The sequence below is a fragment of the Papilio polytes genome, unplaced genomic scaffold (assembly GCF_000836215.1).
Source record: "Papilio polytes unplaced genomic scaffold, Ppol_1.0 DF821044.1, whole genome shotgun sequence".
Taxonomy (NCBI): domain Eukaryota; kingdom Metazoa; phylum Arthropoda; class Insecta; order Lepidoptera; family Papilionidae; genus Papilio; species Papilio polytes.
The window spans coordinates 440,456-454,666 of NW_013528160.1; the positions used below are offsets into that span (position 1 = coordinate 440,456).

The window sequence follows — 14,211 nt, forward strand, 5'->3', positions numbered from 1 at the left end:
GGCCGAGCGCGGGGCAGTGACGGCACGACACTCGCAGGGGCGTGCTGCACTCGCGCCCCGCGCCGCCGACCACTGTTACATCCTATTGTAAATTCTTTTACACTCTACAAAATAAGCATTGATTACTGCCTAACAGACGTCCCTTCTATGCCATATAGATCAATTTACAGGTTTATGTTTAACAAAAGTGGAGATCGCTGCAGCATTTAGCTACTCCACGAATGGTTTGCTTACTCGGGGCCAAATACCAAAGCCACAGTAAAGACAGGTGTCAGGTGGAAGAACTCGTATTTTTGCGTTCAGTTCAGTTTGTGTGCCGGAGAACATATGTGTCCTGTTCCCTCTCCCACCATTTTCTAATTAGGATAGGATAAGAAGGGGCGATAGAGTTCTGCCTTACGTCAGCGGTGCTCGTATAACATGAGAAAATTCTTTTTTTTTATTTTCCGGGACATCTTTTATGCAAGTTCTTAGTCCTTCACATAAATATAAATAGTGGCTACAAATAGTGTGGTGTCCGCCAGAGTAAAATTGCCCGTGTGGTTTGGTTTCAGACAAAGTAGTATCAATGGTTTGGCATTCGGTACTTGCAATTGTATTAAAACAAATTTTATAACTTTTTAAATAAATCTTTAAAATCTTTAAATCTTTGCGTGCCGGAGGCCTAACCATGCTCGTTTGTCACCTCATAGTATAAAAAATATTGTGAAATTGGCAAGATAAATTCGGGGCCTTGTAACATAAAACCGTGGCCAAACGTAAAATTTCAATAAGATTGATATCAATTTGCACTAACTATTTGGTCTGGAAATCAATAACTTATCGTTTTAACATGAGATTGAAGGCAATGGCATGCACTAGCAAAGTGTAACCACCCTAGCATAAAAACTTGACTGATTACCAAAGTGGAAAATAATATTGCCTTTCACAACTAGTTACCAAACAGCGAAAAAAGCTAATTATGGTTAGGAAACAGGAACAAGCCATTTCTACGGCAACGCCCCCTTCTTTATCTGGTTGGGGGGTATAAAATAGGTAATATAAAATTGCATGTATCGAAGACTTGTGACACATCTTTCTGTCCAGAACTCTGGGCAGAATGTATAGTAGGGCCCAACCGCATTAATATTGGCCTTGCTATTGGCCATTTTATGGCGATAGCAATGTCGGATTTACCATAATGTATTGCACTCTATAAATCAAGCCATTTCATTTGATACCCATGTTAGAAGATTGTATAAATATATGTCGCCCGCCATTTCGTTGCGGGCGCCATCTTGATCTTTTCAAAATTGCATTATCACATTGAAAAATTATCTTCGGTAATGGTAAAAGTTACTATACTGTAGTCAGAGTCAGAGCAACATGTCTGGTTCCTTCGGGCATGAACCTACATACATTACCTATATACGATGTAAGACGATGTGACGATGTAAGACTGACAGCTACATGTCAACAATTTTAGTTGAGTTACCCATGGCTAAAGTCTAATAAATATAGGTAGTAAGTAAGTAAATAGACGATAACAAGTAATGTACAGGCTATAAATCTAGTGCGGTTGGTCGGGTGAGGATTTTTCATCTATACATTCTTAACGGACGGATCAACGGCTTTGTGGAGGTAGAGGACCTCAATAGCTATCATTTAAACGCAAAGTTTGTAGCCCGATTTTCTACAGTTTTAGAAATCTTTATTTTTCTGTAAATAAAATAGGAAAAATTAAATTTCCGACTTAAATTTGACCGTACTTCCAAAATAATGTGTTTACAGTGGTCTTTTTTTCTTTAATAAGCCTAATAATTATGTTTTTGTACCGTTATCCCTTTTTTGGAATAACTCTGGACTGGAATAACAAGATTCTGGACAATTTTCTTAAAACAAAATTTCTTTCTTCAACTTCGAGAAGCTGTAACTAAATTTTTTTACACCAACTTTTTTCATCAGCTGATAAGCTGATAACTAATATAATACCTAACTAATAATATACCTGTATATTATTTACATAGTTATCAGTTTTCGCCCGCGACGAAAGTGCGTGCGACGAAGTAGCGTAAAAACTAAAGTGAGTAGCCTAGTATGTGTTCTTTCAAACTATCCTTTAAGTCTATGCGAAATTTCATCGAGATCCGTTCAGCGATTTAGACTACAAACTCTAACAAACATCCGTCCATCCATCTAAACTATCGCATATGCATATATAATTTTAAGTAAGATATATCTATGGGTAGAGACACATGCCATATAAGAATGTTGCTATTATTGTTTGCTGCAGGCTATTAAAATGTATGATTCCTAATGGGCCGGCTCGCCCAGTGCAATAACACGACCACACAGAATATAGGCGTGAAGTGGAAGCAGTCCCGAATTTCGTCTGATGAGTGTGGTGCAGGACACCAAATTATGATAAAGTGCAATTGCGGATGTCTAAGGGCAGCAGTCAATTCGCCATTTTGGCGTATTCAGGTGGCCGCTTGCTCGTTTGCTACTTTATATTGTGAAAAAAAAAACGTGGGAAAAGCATCATACCACAAGTATAGCCTTAGAAATATTAAAACAATCGTCATGTTGCGGAAAACGATTAATCTTTACGTCATTTCTTTATGTGACAGAAACCGATTGAAATCCCTAGCGCCAAAAACGAATATGTAGTATTACTATTTTAATGTTTTTTTTTTTAACTTTATTATTTTAGCGTAGTAAAATAGTGCTCATTTTAATAAGAATCATATTTTTATTCTTAAAAATGTTTTTATTTGAAGTTTATTTGTAAGCTTAAAAAAGTTATAGAGATCTGTGAAAACGGAATATGTTTTCTTATAACGTCTGTGGTGTGCAGAAACAGAAACTTCGTTTTGAGTTTTCCTATCATTAACCGCTGTGTTTGATATTTGGTTTTTACAATAATTTCTATCAATTTCGTAACCAATGTAATGCCCTACATAGTTTAATTTATATGTAACGAGTTGCTTTAAAACGCTTTAATTGTATTTCAGTGGTGAGTTTTTAGTTTTTTTTTTTTGTAATTTGATTCCTAATATTACAGGTGGTACTCCACGAAACATTCAAGTCAACAAGTTCGTTAAACAACCGAGCCGAGTATGTTAACATTAAATGTGTCGATCACATTAAATGAAAGCGGTCTGCATCCTAGCTCTTGTTTTCTAAGTCTGCCACATTGATTTTTCATTTCAGGTTATTATCGCTATCGACCTGTCAAGGAGACATTTTTCTTCAAACTGTTTCCACAATTTTGCAAAATAGGAGACGAAAATCCTTTTAAGTTTTCCAATTTTATATCGAATCTACCACCAATTGTGAGTACCTCTTGTTTTCCTTTTTAATTATTATATTTGAATGCTTTATTCTTGATTAAAGTTAAAATGATTAGTAATCATTGTAGATATGTTTAAAAATATTGTGTTTGATCAGCATTGCCTCCAGCATGTAAGTTAGGCCATAGTAAGGTCTAAGCTTGGCTCTGACTTTGACTTGGTAACACTGCATACACATACAAATGTTTAACTAACACTGTTATTATTAACTAATGTGCTGTCAATGTTTTAAAAAATCTGATTATTGCATTAGCATGGATAATGTTCCATTGAAGATCTCGACAAGCAGTGGAAATGTTGCAAATGTATACTGTTTACTGCCAGGATTATTCTACATATATAAAATTTAGTGTCTGAATCTACTATTGCAAAAAAACTCATATTTCATATACATGATGTATTTATGGAAACATTCAGAACAGAGTAAAGTGGTGGAATCTTAAGGAAAGCCAACCCCACTATCGGCATAGAAGTTAGAATGAGTGAGAGTGTGAAATGTATTTGCTTTGGCTATTTTTAAATTACCTGTCTATCCGAGTAATCTCTGGAACAGCTGGAGTGATTTTAACAGGATTTTGATAGGAAGGTAGGTGATGGGTTCAGGAAAGTCACTGACCGCTGCCCATAAACATCCGCAATTGCAGATGTGTTGCCTACCCTAATTGACGGAGGAGGAGACGCACATAAAGAGGACATTTCCCCTTCCTATGCATCTTCTCCACCATCACATCCACTTTTCCCTCCTATCCTTTCCCCTTAAGAAAAAGGTGGAAAGGAAAAGGGACTAAAATTAGGCCTCCGGCACCACACTCATCAGACGAAACGCGGAATTGCTTCCACTTCACGCCTGTCTTCTGTGTGGTCGTGGTATTACACCGGGCGAGCCGGCCCATTTGTGCGAAAATGTTAAAGCTGGCTCTACCACTGTTAAAATTATCTGAATGTATTAACATTTAATGTGATATTTCAATAACAGCTTTTCAACCAACTACATATGAATGGAGTAATTATTTCAGTGATATTAAAAGTTTCTTTTTCACTTTGTATAAAGGAATGTTGCATACAAGCATAGTGGAATACTGTAACAGCTTAAATAACAAGGCCACTTTTACACTCCACATTCCATTCAAACTAGCTGTTGCCCGCGACTTTGTCCATGCAATATTAAAAAAAGGTAGCCTATAATATGCTTGTCATGTCAGCTACCCTTCAGTAAAAGTCCTGTCAAAATCGGTCCAGCCGTTTTGGGGATTATCTGGAACAAATGTGGTTTGCAGACAGACAGACTTAAATGCTTCTACTTCTAACATACTTTTCAATATATGTGGCAAAGGTGATTGCGCTGAACACATAGTAGATAGAATAGATGGGAAGGGTGAGTGAATGTATTTGGCGGTGGCAGGGTGGTGGGGCGATGCCGCGCTGCAGCAAGCGGTCGCGCAGCGCCGCGCCCGGCGACCTGCTGCCCGCCGCCACCGCGCTCGACGACCACCACCGCCACAAGCGCTCGCGCAACACCAGGTTCCTATCTTCTAACTCAAACTATACATCATTTTTATCAATCATTCATCTTCTTGCTTTTGGAAAAGGTTTTAAATAACCTAAAGAGCAATTCTTCCAAATTATATATTTGTAAATATACATTGTTCTGTATGTTGAATAGTAATATTGTATTTTGAGTTATAAAATCGAGGTACATATTTTTTTCATAATTTCAGTTCAAGAAGACATTCCAAAGTGGAAGACTCCAGCTTTAGTGTAAAGAAATGTTTAGCATGGTTCAAAGAGTACACAACGGTGACGGAGCCCGATGTGTTAGGTAAGCATGTAGACCTCCCTTTGCCCACATGTTGCACTAAGTTGTGTTCGGCTTATAGCTTTATTTTATATCTGCAACACTAAGGGCCAATCCTACCAAATTGTAAATTGTGTAATAACACACCAATGTGTAAAATTTGTAATGGAAATATTGGATTTTGTTTCCTTATCTGACAGTGGCGTATTTTAAGCTATCCGAGCCTCTATCAGCCAGTGGTGGGACAGGCCCTAAGGATAATCATTTCAAAAATATCAAGAATATAAAAGCAAACTTTGATCACTGAGTAATAGTTGTGTGTGCACAGGGCCCGAAGGCATGGAGAAGTTCTGCGAGGACCTCGGCGTGGAGCCGGAGAACGTCGTCATGCTGGTCATCGCGTACAAGATGGCAGCCAAACAAATGGGCTACTTCACACAAGAGGAGTGGTTAAAGGGTAAAGTCTGCCTCAGATTTATGACCGACATCCATTAATTTCTGCCGATACGAGTAGAGCTACCGGCCGGTGCAGCGCAGTGCGGCGCGGTGCGGCGCAGTGCGGCGCAGTGCGGCGCAGTGCAGCGCAGTGCGGCGCGGTGCAGAGCAGTGCGGCGCAGTGCAGCGCAGTGCTTGTGTTGCAGGTCTGACGGAGCTGCAGTGCGACTCCGTGCACAAGCTGCAGACCAAATTGGATCACCTGCGGAACACTCTCAACGACCCCTGCATATTTAAGGCTATATATAGATACTCGTACGACTTTGCCCGAGTGAGTAAATTTTCCATTTTTATCTGTGAAAATTTTATTTTATCGTTTACATGTGTCAAATTATAAATAATATGATGATAATAATATGATACGACCTAAGCGATCTTGCTTTTTTGCTGTTGGCAGCAACTTATGGTCTCTTTCCCACATTAGGGTTTTTATCGAAAATGTTTACCCCCTAAGTTTAATGGCGTGAAAATATATAGCCTAAAGCGTGACGTAAGTGTACGGCTTTTTATTAAAAAAAAAGAATTATTCAAAAATATGCTGCAATTGCTGACATCTTAGGCAACAAAAGAAGTGCGTGTTTACGCTTAATTATATTAGTATAGAAGATAGTGTTATACCGTGATCGCTCGTGGCTCGAAGTAGCCCTTGTAGAATCTCTTATATGTCGCAGCGGCTCCGACCATCTTAAGAGTCGTCGTGCACATATTTTCATGAGCGGGGCGGGCGCGGGCGCGGGCGCGTGCGCGGGCAGGGCGAGGGGAGAGCGAGCGCCGCGCAGCGCATAGCTCGCCCATGAATCGACCGAGCCGATGGGATCCGATAGATAGGTGATCGGTGTGCGCAGGACAAGGAGCAGCGGTCGCTGGAGACGGGCACGGCGCGCGCGCTGCTGGGCGTGCTGCTGCCGCGCTGGCCGCTGCGCGCGCCGCTCGCCGCCTTCCTGCAGCGCGAGCCGCGCTACCGCGTGCTCAACCGCGACCAGTGGTGCAACATCCTCGAGTTCAGCCGCACCGTCGGCCTCGACCTCGCCGCCTACGACCCCGACGGCGCCTGGCCCGTGCTGCTCGACGAGTTCGTCGACTGGCTGCGGGCGGAGCGCGCCGCCGCCTCGCCCAGGGCGCCCCCCGCGCCGCACGCCCCGCCCGGCGCGCCCCCCGCCCCGCCCGCGCCGCCCGCGCCGCCCGCCAGCTGAGACCGTGCCCCCAGAGGTGTGGACGTCGGCTAATATGAAAATATGAATTCTTCTAACATGTTCATTTTGTTTTACATGTAACGTAGTTGTTCCAGCCGGCAGTAGCCCTCCCCCCGCCCGCCCGCCGCGCCCTCGCCTCCGACGCGCAACCATTTCATCTGAACATAAAGCTACGGAGCAGCGCGCGCCGCACGCACGCGCTGTCTCAGCCAACTAACGCGCTAAAACTCTCCGAAGTGCGGCTGCAGCGCGCTCCTCCTTTATTAAATTTGTACCCATATTTATCTGACATTCTATCATGAACTTGCGTGGCATTTGTGATTAAGTGTTCGTAACATTGTCAACATTTGTATATTTGTTGGTATACAATATGGCCGGTAGTGCGCGGTACAAATCTAATGCAAATTTTATCGATGACGTTACGTATTCGTTCTCACAAATATTCAAGATGAGCCCGCAGTTTCGACTACACTTATTATGGGACTAGAGAAAGATTGATTATTACACCAGCGAAAAAATAATAGTGTTGCAAGTAAAAAGTGTGCGGAGTGTCGACATAGCGTCCTGTCTGCCGCTAGCTAATGGCTTATTTGGAGTTATTGTAAAAAATGTTAGCAAATAACTTCAAGTCGTTTACTAACATTTTACTTTGTAAGAAGCAACGGGCGGGGGCGGGGGCGGGGGCGGCACGCGTGTCCCCGCTCCGCCCCCGCCCCGCCCTCCACTGCGGTGGGCGCGACATAACTATACAAACTTTAGGTTTAGGCCAATGTATCAAAAAACCTGAATAAATATTACGAAAATTGTAATATCGTTTTAGTTTAGATGGATGGATGGATGGTTGTTAGCGTGTGTAGCCTAAATGGCTGAACTCCATGAAATTAAGCACAGGTTTAGAACATAGTCTGGAAGCACACATAGGCTACTTTTTATTCCGGGAATAGTTACGGTACCCGTGGGATTCATTAATTTAGTTTTTAATGTTTACTCAATCATTCTGCAACGGTTCTACATATCTTAATGAAATTTGTCACAGATATAAAACAAAGTCTGGAGTACACATGGGATAACCTTCATCCCCGAGAAATGTCCGGTTCCCGAGGGATACGTAGCTTTTTGTAATTAATATAGTCCGTATGTTTTCTAATACCACACGGACGAAGTCGCGGGCAACAGCTCGTATATATAAATATGTCGGCTTGAGCTAGCACGATATCAGAATTACTACCACTCGAGATCACATGTGGGCGGCCATGGGTTAAGTCGGATCCCGGGAACACATTCACGCGCCGCATTGGCAAAGCGCACACCGCTCAATATTACGTGAATTTATAAAGGGCATTCATATTCTATTTTGATAAAGGCTTCCGATCTTGCGGTTGAGGGTTCAAATACTGCCATTCGACCATTGTTGTGAACCATATTCTAGCACAAGCCTAGGGCTCAGTTACCATGGTTGAAGGAAATTAACAAAAATCGACTAATATTTTTAAAAAAAAAGAAAGAAAAGACAACAGATTTTATCGCAAATCTTAAATTTAAACGTATTATTCTCTAAAGGATCTCATGCTCCGCTCCGTATGTCACAGAGAAGATCCAACTGTTTGCGGAGCAAAGTTTAATTTGGAGGCGGGGAGCCGCGGCTACTTGCAGTAGCGGTCCGCCTTCATGCGCGCGCGCCGCTCCAGCAGCGCGCCGTGCAGCTCGCCGCGCGCGCGCGCCGCCGCCAGCGCCGCCGCGCCGCCCGCCGCCACCAGCACCTTCTTGTCTTGGAACTTTTGAAATTTCTTTCTGTAAAGAGAGCAGAGCGAACGATATTCCAACTTCTCAATCCAATCTTTGACCACGCAATAAATGTAGAGAGTGAGTACTTACACGTAATTGAGTTCGAGCGCGGCGAGGTCGCCCGCGTCTTCCGCGCAGTCGGCGGGGGCGCCGGGGGCGGCGGCGGAGGGGGCCGGGGGGCGCGCGCGCGACGAACGCACGGCGCAGTGTGCGCGCTCGTCGGCGCCGGCCAGCCGCGCCACCAGCGCGTCGTCCGCCTCCTCCACAGACACGAACTTGTTGAGCGCGCTCAGGATGGCCGCGCGCCCTGCACACACGCACACACAAACACACTCGCGACCGTTGCTATCCTCTCTGCGACTCGCTATAGTTTGTCTAAATAACGTTGATGACAACTCAGTGGGGATGGGTTGTGTAAAATCAGATATTAATCTTTTCGATGTTAGATTTTACTCTCATAGCAGTTGGAGTTGATAGATTCATAGTTATAACTTATGTATTAAGTAAAAAACACTGTTTTCTCAAATCAATAATGACCTACAGAACAAAAAGAAAAGATGAGAGTTAATAAACATTTATTGCTACTACAGTTGTACATAATCGATTAGGATAATTGTGACCTAAATCTGTTAATAATTAAGTAATAATTTAAGTTAAGTTCGTTTAATATTATTTAAACCGAATATCAATAGTTCATAATTGTTCGCTAGGCGTCTTTGTTTTCTCACTACAATATCCGTCTATTAAGTATAGTATTTGCCTTCAGATTTATTCAAATTTAATTCGAAATTACACATATGTCATTTAACAAACTAGTCAATTTATTTTTGGCCAATCAACAAGTTACTTGAGGAACCTGAATTACTGATGGACCACTCAATCATTCAGATGCTGGCCTTTTACCACATTAGCTTCACTTCACACCCATACATCACACTCTGTAATCAATATGGTATTGATAGGTAATTTATTTATTTTTCAAGAAAGACTGAGCTATTTATTACAAGTTGTCCATTGTCTGCATGGCACAGGACATAGAAGATGTGATGTTACATAATTATTTTGAGATTCGTAGTAACATTTACAATAGTAAAGGCCTGTCCCACCAAATTGTCTAATAACAATCCATGTAAAAATTTGGTGGATGTATCAGGTATTGTTACCTTTTCTGACAGTGACATTATTTTTAAGCTATCTGAGCCTCTATCAGCCAGTGGTGGTACGCCTGTAAGTAAATGTTTTTATTTCTCATCACATCTCACCATCTTGGAAAACGGGCTCCCACTGCTCCATGGGGCCAACAGCATCCGATCTGCCAACCACGGTACCATCCTTGGTGACCCCAAGGTATTTGCCGTAGCCCGATTTGAGGGCAAACTTATTGTCTCCAGCGGGGAATGCTGTAAATATCTCTTCCGGAGATGGCCCATCTCCATCATCGTGCGGTGCCCCTATTGTGAATAAACCTGCAAGTGCAATTTTATTTTATTCAAAGGATCAAAAGTCAACCAATGACAAACAGAAAGGATGGAGCAATTTGTTTGCTGGTGCTTACTCAAAGCAAGCACATAACTTAAGCAATAGCAGACTTAGCAGATATCAAATAAAACACCAAACCATTATCTAGAGCAGAGACATAGGTGTTTCTGCCAAACTCAATGGCTATTGAGCCAGTGATCTCCTCAGCTGCTGTCACTCTCCACCAGCCGCCATGCCTCATACAGTCCTCGTCCACCTTGGCTACATCCTCTTTGTCACCTTTCTTGTGCTTGCGCTTTTTTGCTCTGGGGTACAATCACATGGAAACTTAAATAAATGACACTTAAATGATTTTTGGAAAGCAATTTTAAATATTTAGAACACTTAATATGTACTGCAAATTTCAAGATTCTAGGTGGATTTTATAACTGCATACAATGAAGGTTGTCCAAAATTCAGAAAACCATATTTCGAAGTTGTTAGATATCCTATTATTTTTAATGTTTTATACGTCTACTAAATTGCTTGAGATCATATATGGCATACTTAGGTTTTTCTCCCTTCAAAACCAACTTCCTTTTTTTAACAGCTGCATACTCATCAGTCATCGTTTATCTCAAACGACTAAAACTGAAGTTTTATGATTATAAGAGAAACATTTAACAAAACTAAATAATACAGAATGCAACTTTTGGCCACAGAACAGAACACACTTGATATACTCTTCTTCGAGCCAAAGCCAAATATTGGCACAGTACGTTACAAAGTACTCTGTGGTGTATTGGCACAATTTTGAACATTGACATTGACAAGAAGATATCTGCTAATTTTATAAGTTACCAGTAAACAAAAAATTGCTAACTTTTCCGAAATTCCTCCATGTTAAATACAAAATATCAACTGTAAGCAAATGATTTCAAATCATATACAGACTGTCCGGGAAAGAAGTGTACAATGGAATCTGTGGCATCCTTGGTCGAAAATATGATGATTTGACCCAATTTATCTCTATCCAAAGTTGCTTCGTTTGAGTTCTAGAGAACTCTAAGGTTTGCTAATTATTTTGCAAATATCTCGAGTAGTCTTTATCAGATTTTATTCATATTGAATCCATAGACTTATTTGTAAAACTATGGATCTTCTTTTTGTGAACTTCTTTTTATGCAACATCTTTTTGTGGAAAAGACCTTGGTCATAATATCATCAAGCGGCTGGAAAACTCAAACATCATTCATAACTTTAATCATATTTTTAACCGCCTGTACAATCGCTGTCAAGTTATTTTCTCAGATATACGGTATAATTTAAGAGAATTTAACTGAGAAAAACTAAGAAAAACGGCGATAGCAGCGCCCTCTAGGTCAATTAAACTTGTAAGACTTGCAAACTCTAAAAAATATTGTATACTCTTTGGCTTACACACGCACGCCATTTTGCAATACTGAACCTGAACATGTTGACTACTATATAACGAAAAATGCTTTTAATTAATACTCGATGTAGTTTGTTTATTAGTTTAATTTAGTTAATTAGTGGTAATTGTAAACTAAAGATACCGAAATGGATATGCCAGAAGTAAAAGCGTTCAACGCAGAGGTAGTATCTGTTAAGTTTTGATTGTGGAGTGCATTTCCCGTGGCATCATTTAAATGAATTGTTTCATTTGCAGTTATCTGGGTTGTACGAAAACAAGCCACCTATATCAAAAGCTAAGATGAGCGCTATCACCAAAGGTGCTATTAAGGCGATTAAATTTTACAAGCATGTTGTGCACAGTGTCGAAAAATTTATCCAGAAGTGTAAAGCGGAATATAAAGTTCCCGGTTTGTATGTGATAGATTCAATCGTGCGCCAGTCGAGGCACCAATTTGGACAAGATAAGGATGTATTTGCTCCTCGATTTGCGAAAAACATGCAGCAAACATTTGCCAACCTTTTCAGATGTCCCCCAGAAGATAAGGTTAGATGTTAACTGTTTATAAAGACTTAATTTATAGTATACCTTGTCTTACGTAGTTGTCATGTCCACAATACTACTTGCATTACCTTTGAAGTACATGTATAATTGTTACATATTGCTATTCTCAATAATATACTAATACTGCACTGAAATTTCTCCCAAAAATACCTATAAAGTTGATACATTCATTTTTTTCTTTGCTTACTTAGTATAAATGGTTGAGAAAGGTATAAAAAGACAAAGGCAAAATATGTTATTATGCTTTTTAAATATCTTGGCAACCAAGGCCTTCAATGCCTCTATGCCACTTTACACCTAAGATTATGTTCTGCACAGCTAATTGCAGCTGAAGTTTACAGCTGCCAAGATGTTAACTTGTAATAATAAGTGTAATGAGTGAAAAGTGCAGACACACAATTGTGCATATAATATTCTGATACAAAATGTTAATTTCAGCGCAACATAATCCGTGTGTTAAACCTCTGGCAGAAGAATAATGTGTTTGGTCCTGATGTCATTCAACCTCTGATGGACATGGCCGACCCCAACCACCCCCTGCACCAGGAGATACTGCAGCAACAGAACAATGCTGCAAATGGTATGCCCACTACTTTAGTGTTTAGGGACTATTCAAAATTTGCGTGCCTTTGTTTGTAGGAGGGGTTAAAATAAATGAATTACCAATCATGAGGTTATATGATGGTTATGTAAAAAATGGACATCCCATCGGAGCATCATATCACAACTTGAAAATCTTAGTCACAGCACAGATTGAGCACTACACTATGTAATCAAGTCGAGATGTTACTCATATTTAATATATTATTCTTTTATTAAGAAAATTGTCCTAGTGATATTTAATATTTGGAAAAGAGTTACTCACTCCAATTGTCCTCTCTGAACCGCAGACATCTAATCAGTTCTCTGCAAGTCCAAGTTTTCAGCTAACTAATGTTAATAAATGTTTCAGGGAGCATTTTAAATTCAAGCCACAACACGACGGGCGCGGGAGAGGGCAAGCTGTCCCCCGCCGCGCAGCGCTCACCGCGCGCCGCCTCGCCGCCGCACCCCCCGCACCCGCCGCACCCCCCGCCCGACCAGGTACCCCCCGCGGCCGCGCACTCCGCCCCGCGGCGTGCGGCGGACGCTGTAGTGGCGCACTTGCAGGAGCAGTCGGCGCCGGCAGTCAAGTTCAATCGCAAGCTGCTGAACGACTTCGAGTACGAGAGCGAGGACGAGGCGGCGGGCGCGGAGCCGCACCCCGCGCACGCGCCGCACGCCGCGCACGCCGCGCACGCCGCGCACGCCGCGCACGGCGCACACGGCGCACACGGCGCACACAACCCCGCAGACGCGCTCGGCAGGTGCGGCCGACTATGTCGTCACACATTACATGTCATTTGTTGGAAGGCATTTATGAGTGATCATTGTATGTTGAATGGTTTGCAGCATCCTGACCAACCCCGAGATCATGCGCCAGCTGCAGAGCCTGCAGGCGCAGATGCAGATGATGACCGGCATGCAGGCGCCTGTGAGTGTGTGTCCACTCTCACTCGCATACCGCACGGGCCCCTTGTCGAAATTTTTAATGCTACTTTTCAAATATGCTTTAATCTTTGCTCGATTTAACAGTGGTAGTGCCCGCTTTAACATCTTAGCACTGCAGGGCCGGCACGCCCCCATTAATACCACGACCACGCAGAAGACAGGCGTGAAATAGGAGAAATTCCGTGTTTCGTCTGATGAGTGTTGTGCCGGAGGCCTAATTTAAGTCCCTTTCTCTTTACCACCCTTTTCTTATAAGAAGAGGTTGGGAGGAGGAAGTGGATTTGACGGTGGAGGAAATGCTAGGAAGGGGAAATATCCTCTTTATGTGCGTCTCCTCCTCCGTCGTATAAGGGTAGGCAACGGATCATGTCTATGGGCAGCGGTCGCTTCGCCATTTTGGCGGTTTCAGGTGGTCGCTTGCTCGTTTGCCACCTTATGTTATATAAAAAAAAATCTTTGATTGATTCAAACAATATATCTTAACGTTAGAAATTCATATGAAAAGCCTAACTTCACAGATTTTTTTTTACATTGATTACAAGAAGTAGGCACTGACCATTGTTTTCCCTCAGAAGGTCGTATTGAAGATGAATGTCGTGTGTGTTTGTATTTGCAGGCGGCGGC

General features: G+C 42.0%; 3 protein-coding genes across 4 annotated transcripts; 2 read left to right on the forward strand and 1 right to left on the reverse strand.

Annotated features, from left to right (window-relative positions):
• The first annotated feature begins 2,814 nt into the window (after positions 1-2,814).
• LOC106109905 (DCN1-like protein 5) lies at positions 2,815-7,624 on the forward strand. Of its 2 annotated transcripts, XM_013291553.1 has the most exons (8): positions 2,815-2,995; positions 3,193-3,314; positions 4,735-4,853; positions 5,051-5,151; positions 5,456-5,584; positions 5,769-5,893; positions 6,468-6,831; positions 6,902-6,994. In XM_013291553.1, the coding sequence occupies exons 3-7, from the start codon at positions 4,747-4,749 to the stop codon at positions 6,813-6,815; spliced, it is 810 nt and encodes a 269-aa protein (XP_013147007.1). In that variant the 5' UTR covers positions 2,815-2,995; positions 3,193-3,314; positions 4,735-4,746; the 3' UTR covers positions 6,816-6,831; positions 6,902-6,994. The 2 variants fall into 2 exon arrangements, with proteins under 2 accessions (XP_013147007.1, XP_013147008.1); XM_013291554.1 differs by lacking the exon at positions 6,468-6,831 and having other exon boundaries at positions 6,902-7,624.
• A 665-nt stretch (positions 7,625-8,289) lies between these two features.
• On the reverse strand, positions 8,290-10,877 carry LOC106109906 (protein FRG1 homolog). Its single transcript, XM_013291555.1, has 5 exons — positions 10,626-10,877; positions 10,218-10,384; positions 9,863-10,066; positions 8,691-8,907; positions 8,290-8,606 (listed from the first exon to the last, which is right to left on the reverse strand). Exons 1-5 carry the CDS (start codon positions 10,685-10,687, stop codon positions 8,459-8,461), a joined length of 798 nt encoding a protein of 265 aa, XP_013147009.1. The 5' UTR covers positions 10,688-10,877; the 3' UTR covers positions 8,290-8,458.
• Positions 10,878-11,483: 606 nt separating this feature from the next.
• Positions 11,484-13,735, forward strand: LOC106109907 (splicing factor, arginine/serine-rich 15; the record flags this gene model as incomplete). The annotated part of the gene is made up of 6 exons (XM_013291556.1): positions 11,484-11,675; positions 11,749-12,039; positions 12,496-12,637; positions 13,010-13,140; positions 13,207-13,403; positions 13,489-13,735. Coding segments are annotated over exons 1-6 (1,044 nt in total), but the record flags the coding sequence as incomplete, so codon positions are not given.
• Between the last annotated feature and the right edge of the window lie 476 nt (positions 13,736-14,211).

What these genes read in the sequence shown, in the direction of transcription:
- LOC106109905 (XM_013291553.1), top strand. Translation starts at nt 4,747, where the DNA reads ATGCCGCGCTGCAGCAAGCGGTCGCGCAGCGCCGCGCCCGGCGACCTG. An exon ending in AAGCGCTCGCGCAACACCAG is followed by an intron (nt 4,854 to 5,050) that starts GTTCCTATCTTC and finishes TCATAATTTCAG; the next exon opens with TTCAAGAAGACATTCCAAAG. An exon ending in GACGGAGCCCGATGTGTTAG is followed by an intron (nt 5,152 to 5,455) that starts GTAAGCATGTAG and finishes GTGTGTGCACAG; the next exon opens with GGCCCGAAGGCATGGAGAAG.
- LOC106109906 (XM_013291555.1), bottom strand. Translation starts at nt 10,687, where the DNA reads ATGACTGATGAGTATGCAGCTGTTAAAAAAAGGAAGTTGGTTTTGAAG. An exon ending in TGTCTCTGCTCTAGATAATG is followed by an intron (nt 10,067 to 10,217) that starts GTTTGGTGTTTT and finishes TTGCACTTGCAG; the next exon opens with GTTTATTCACAATAGGGGCA. An exon ending in GCGCTCGAACTCAATTACGT is followed by an intron (nt 8,607 to 8,690) that starts GTAAGTACTCAC and finishes CTCTCTTTACAG; the next exon opens with AAAGAAATTTCAAAAGTTCC.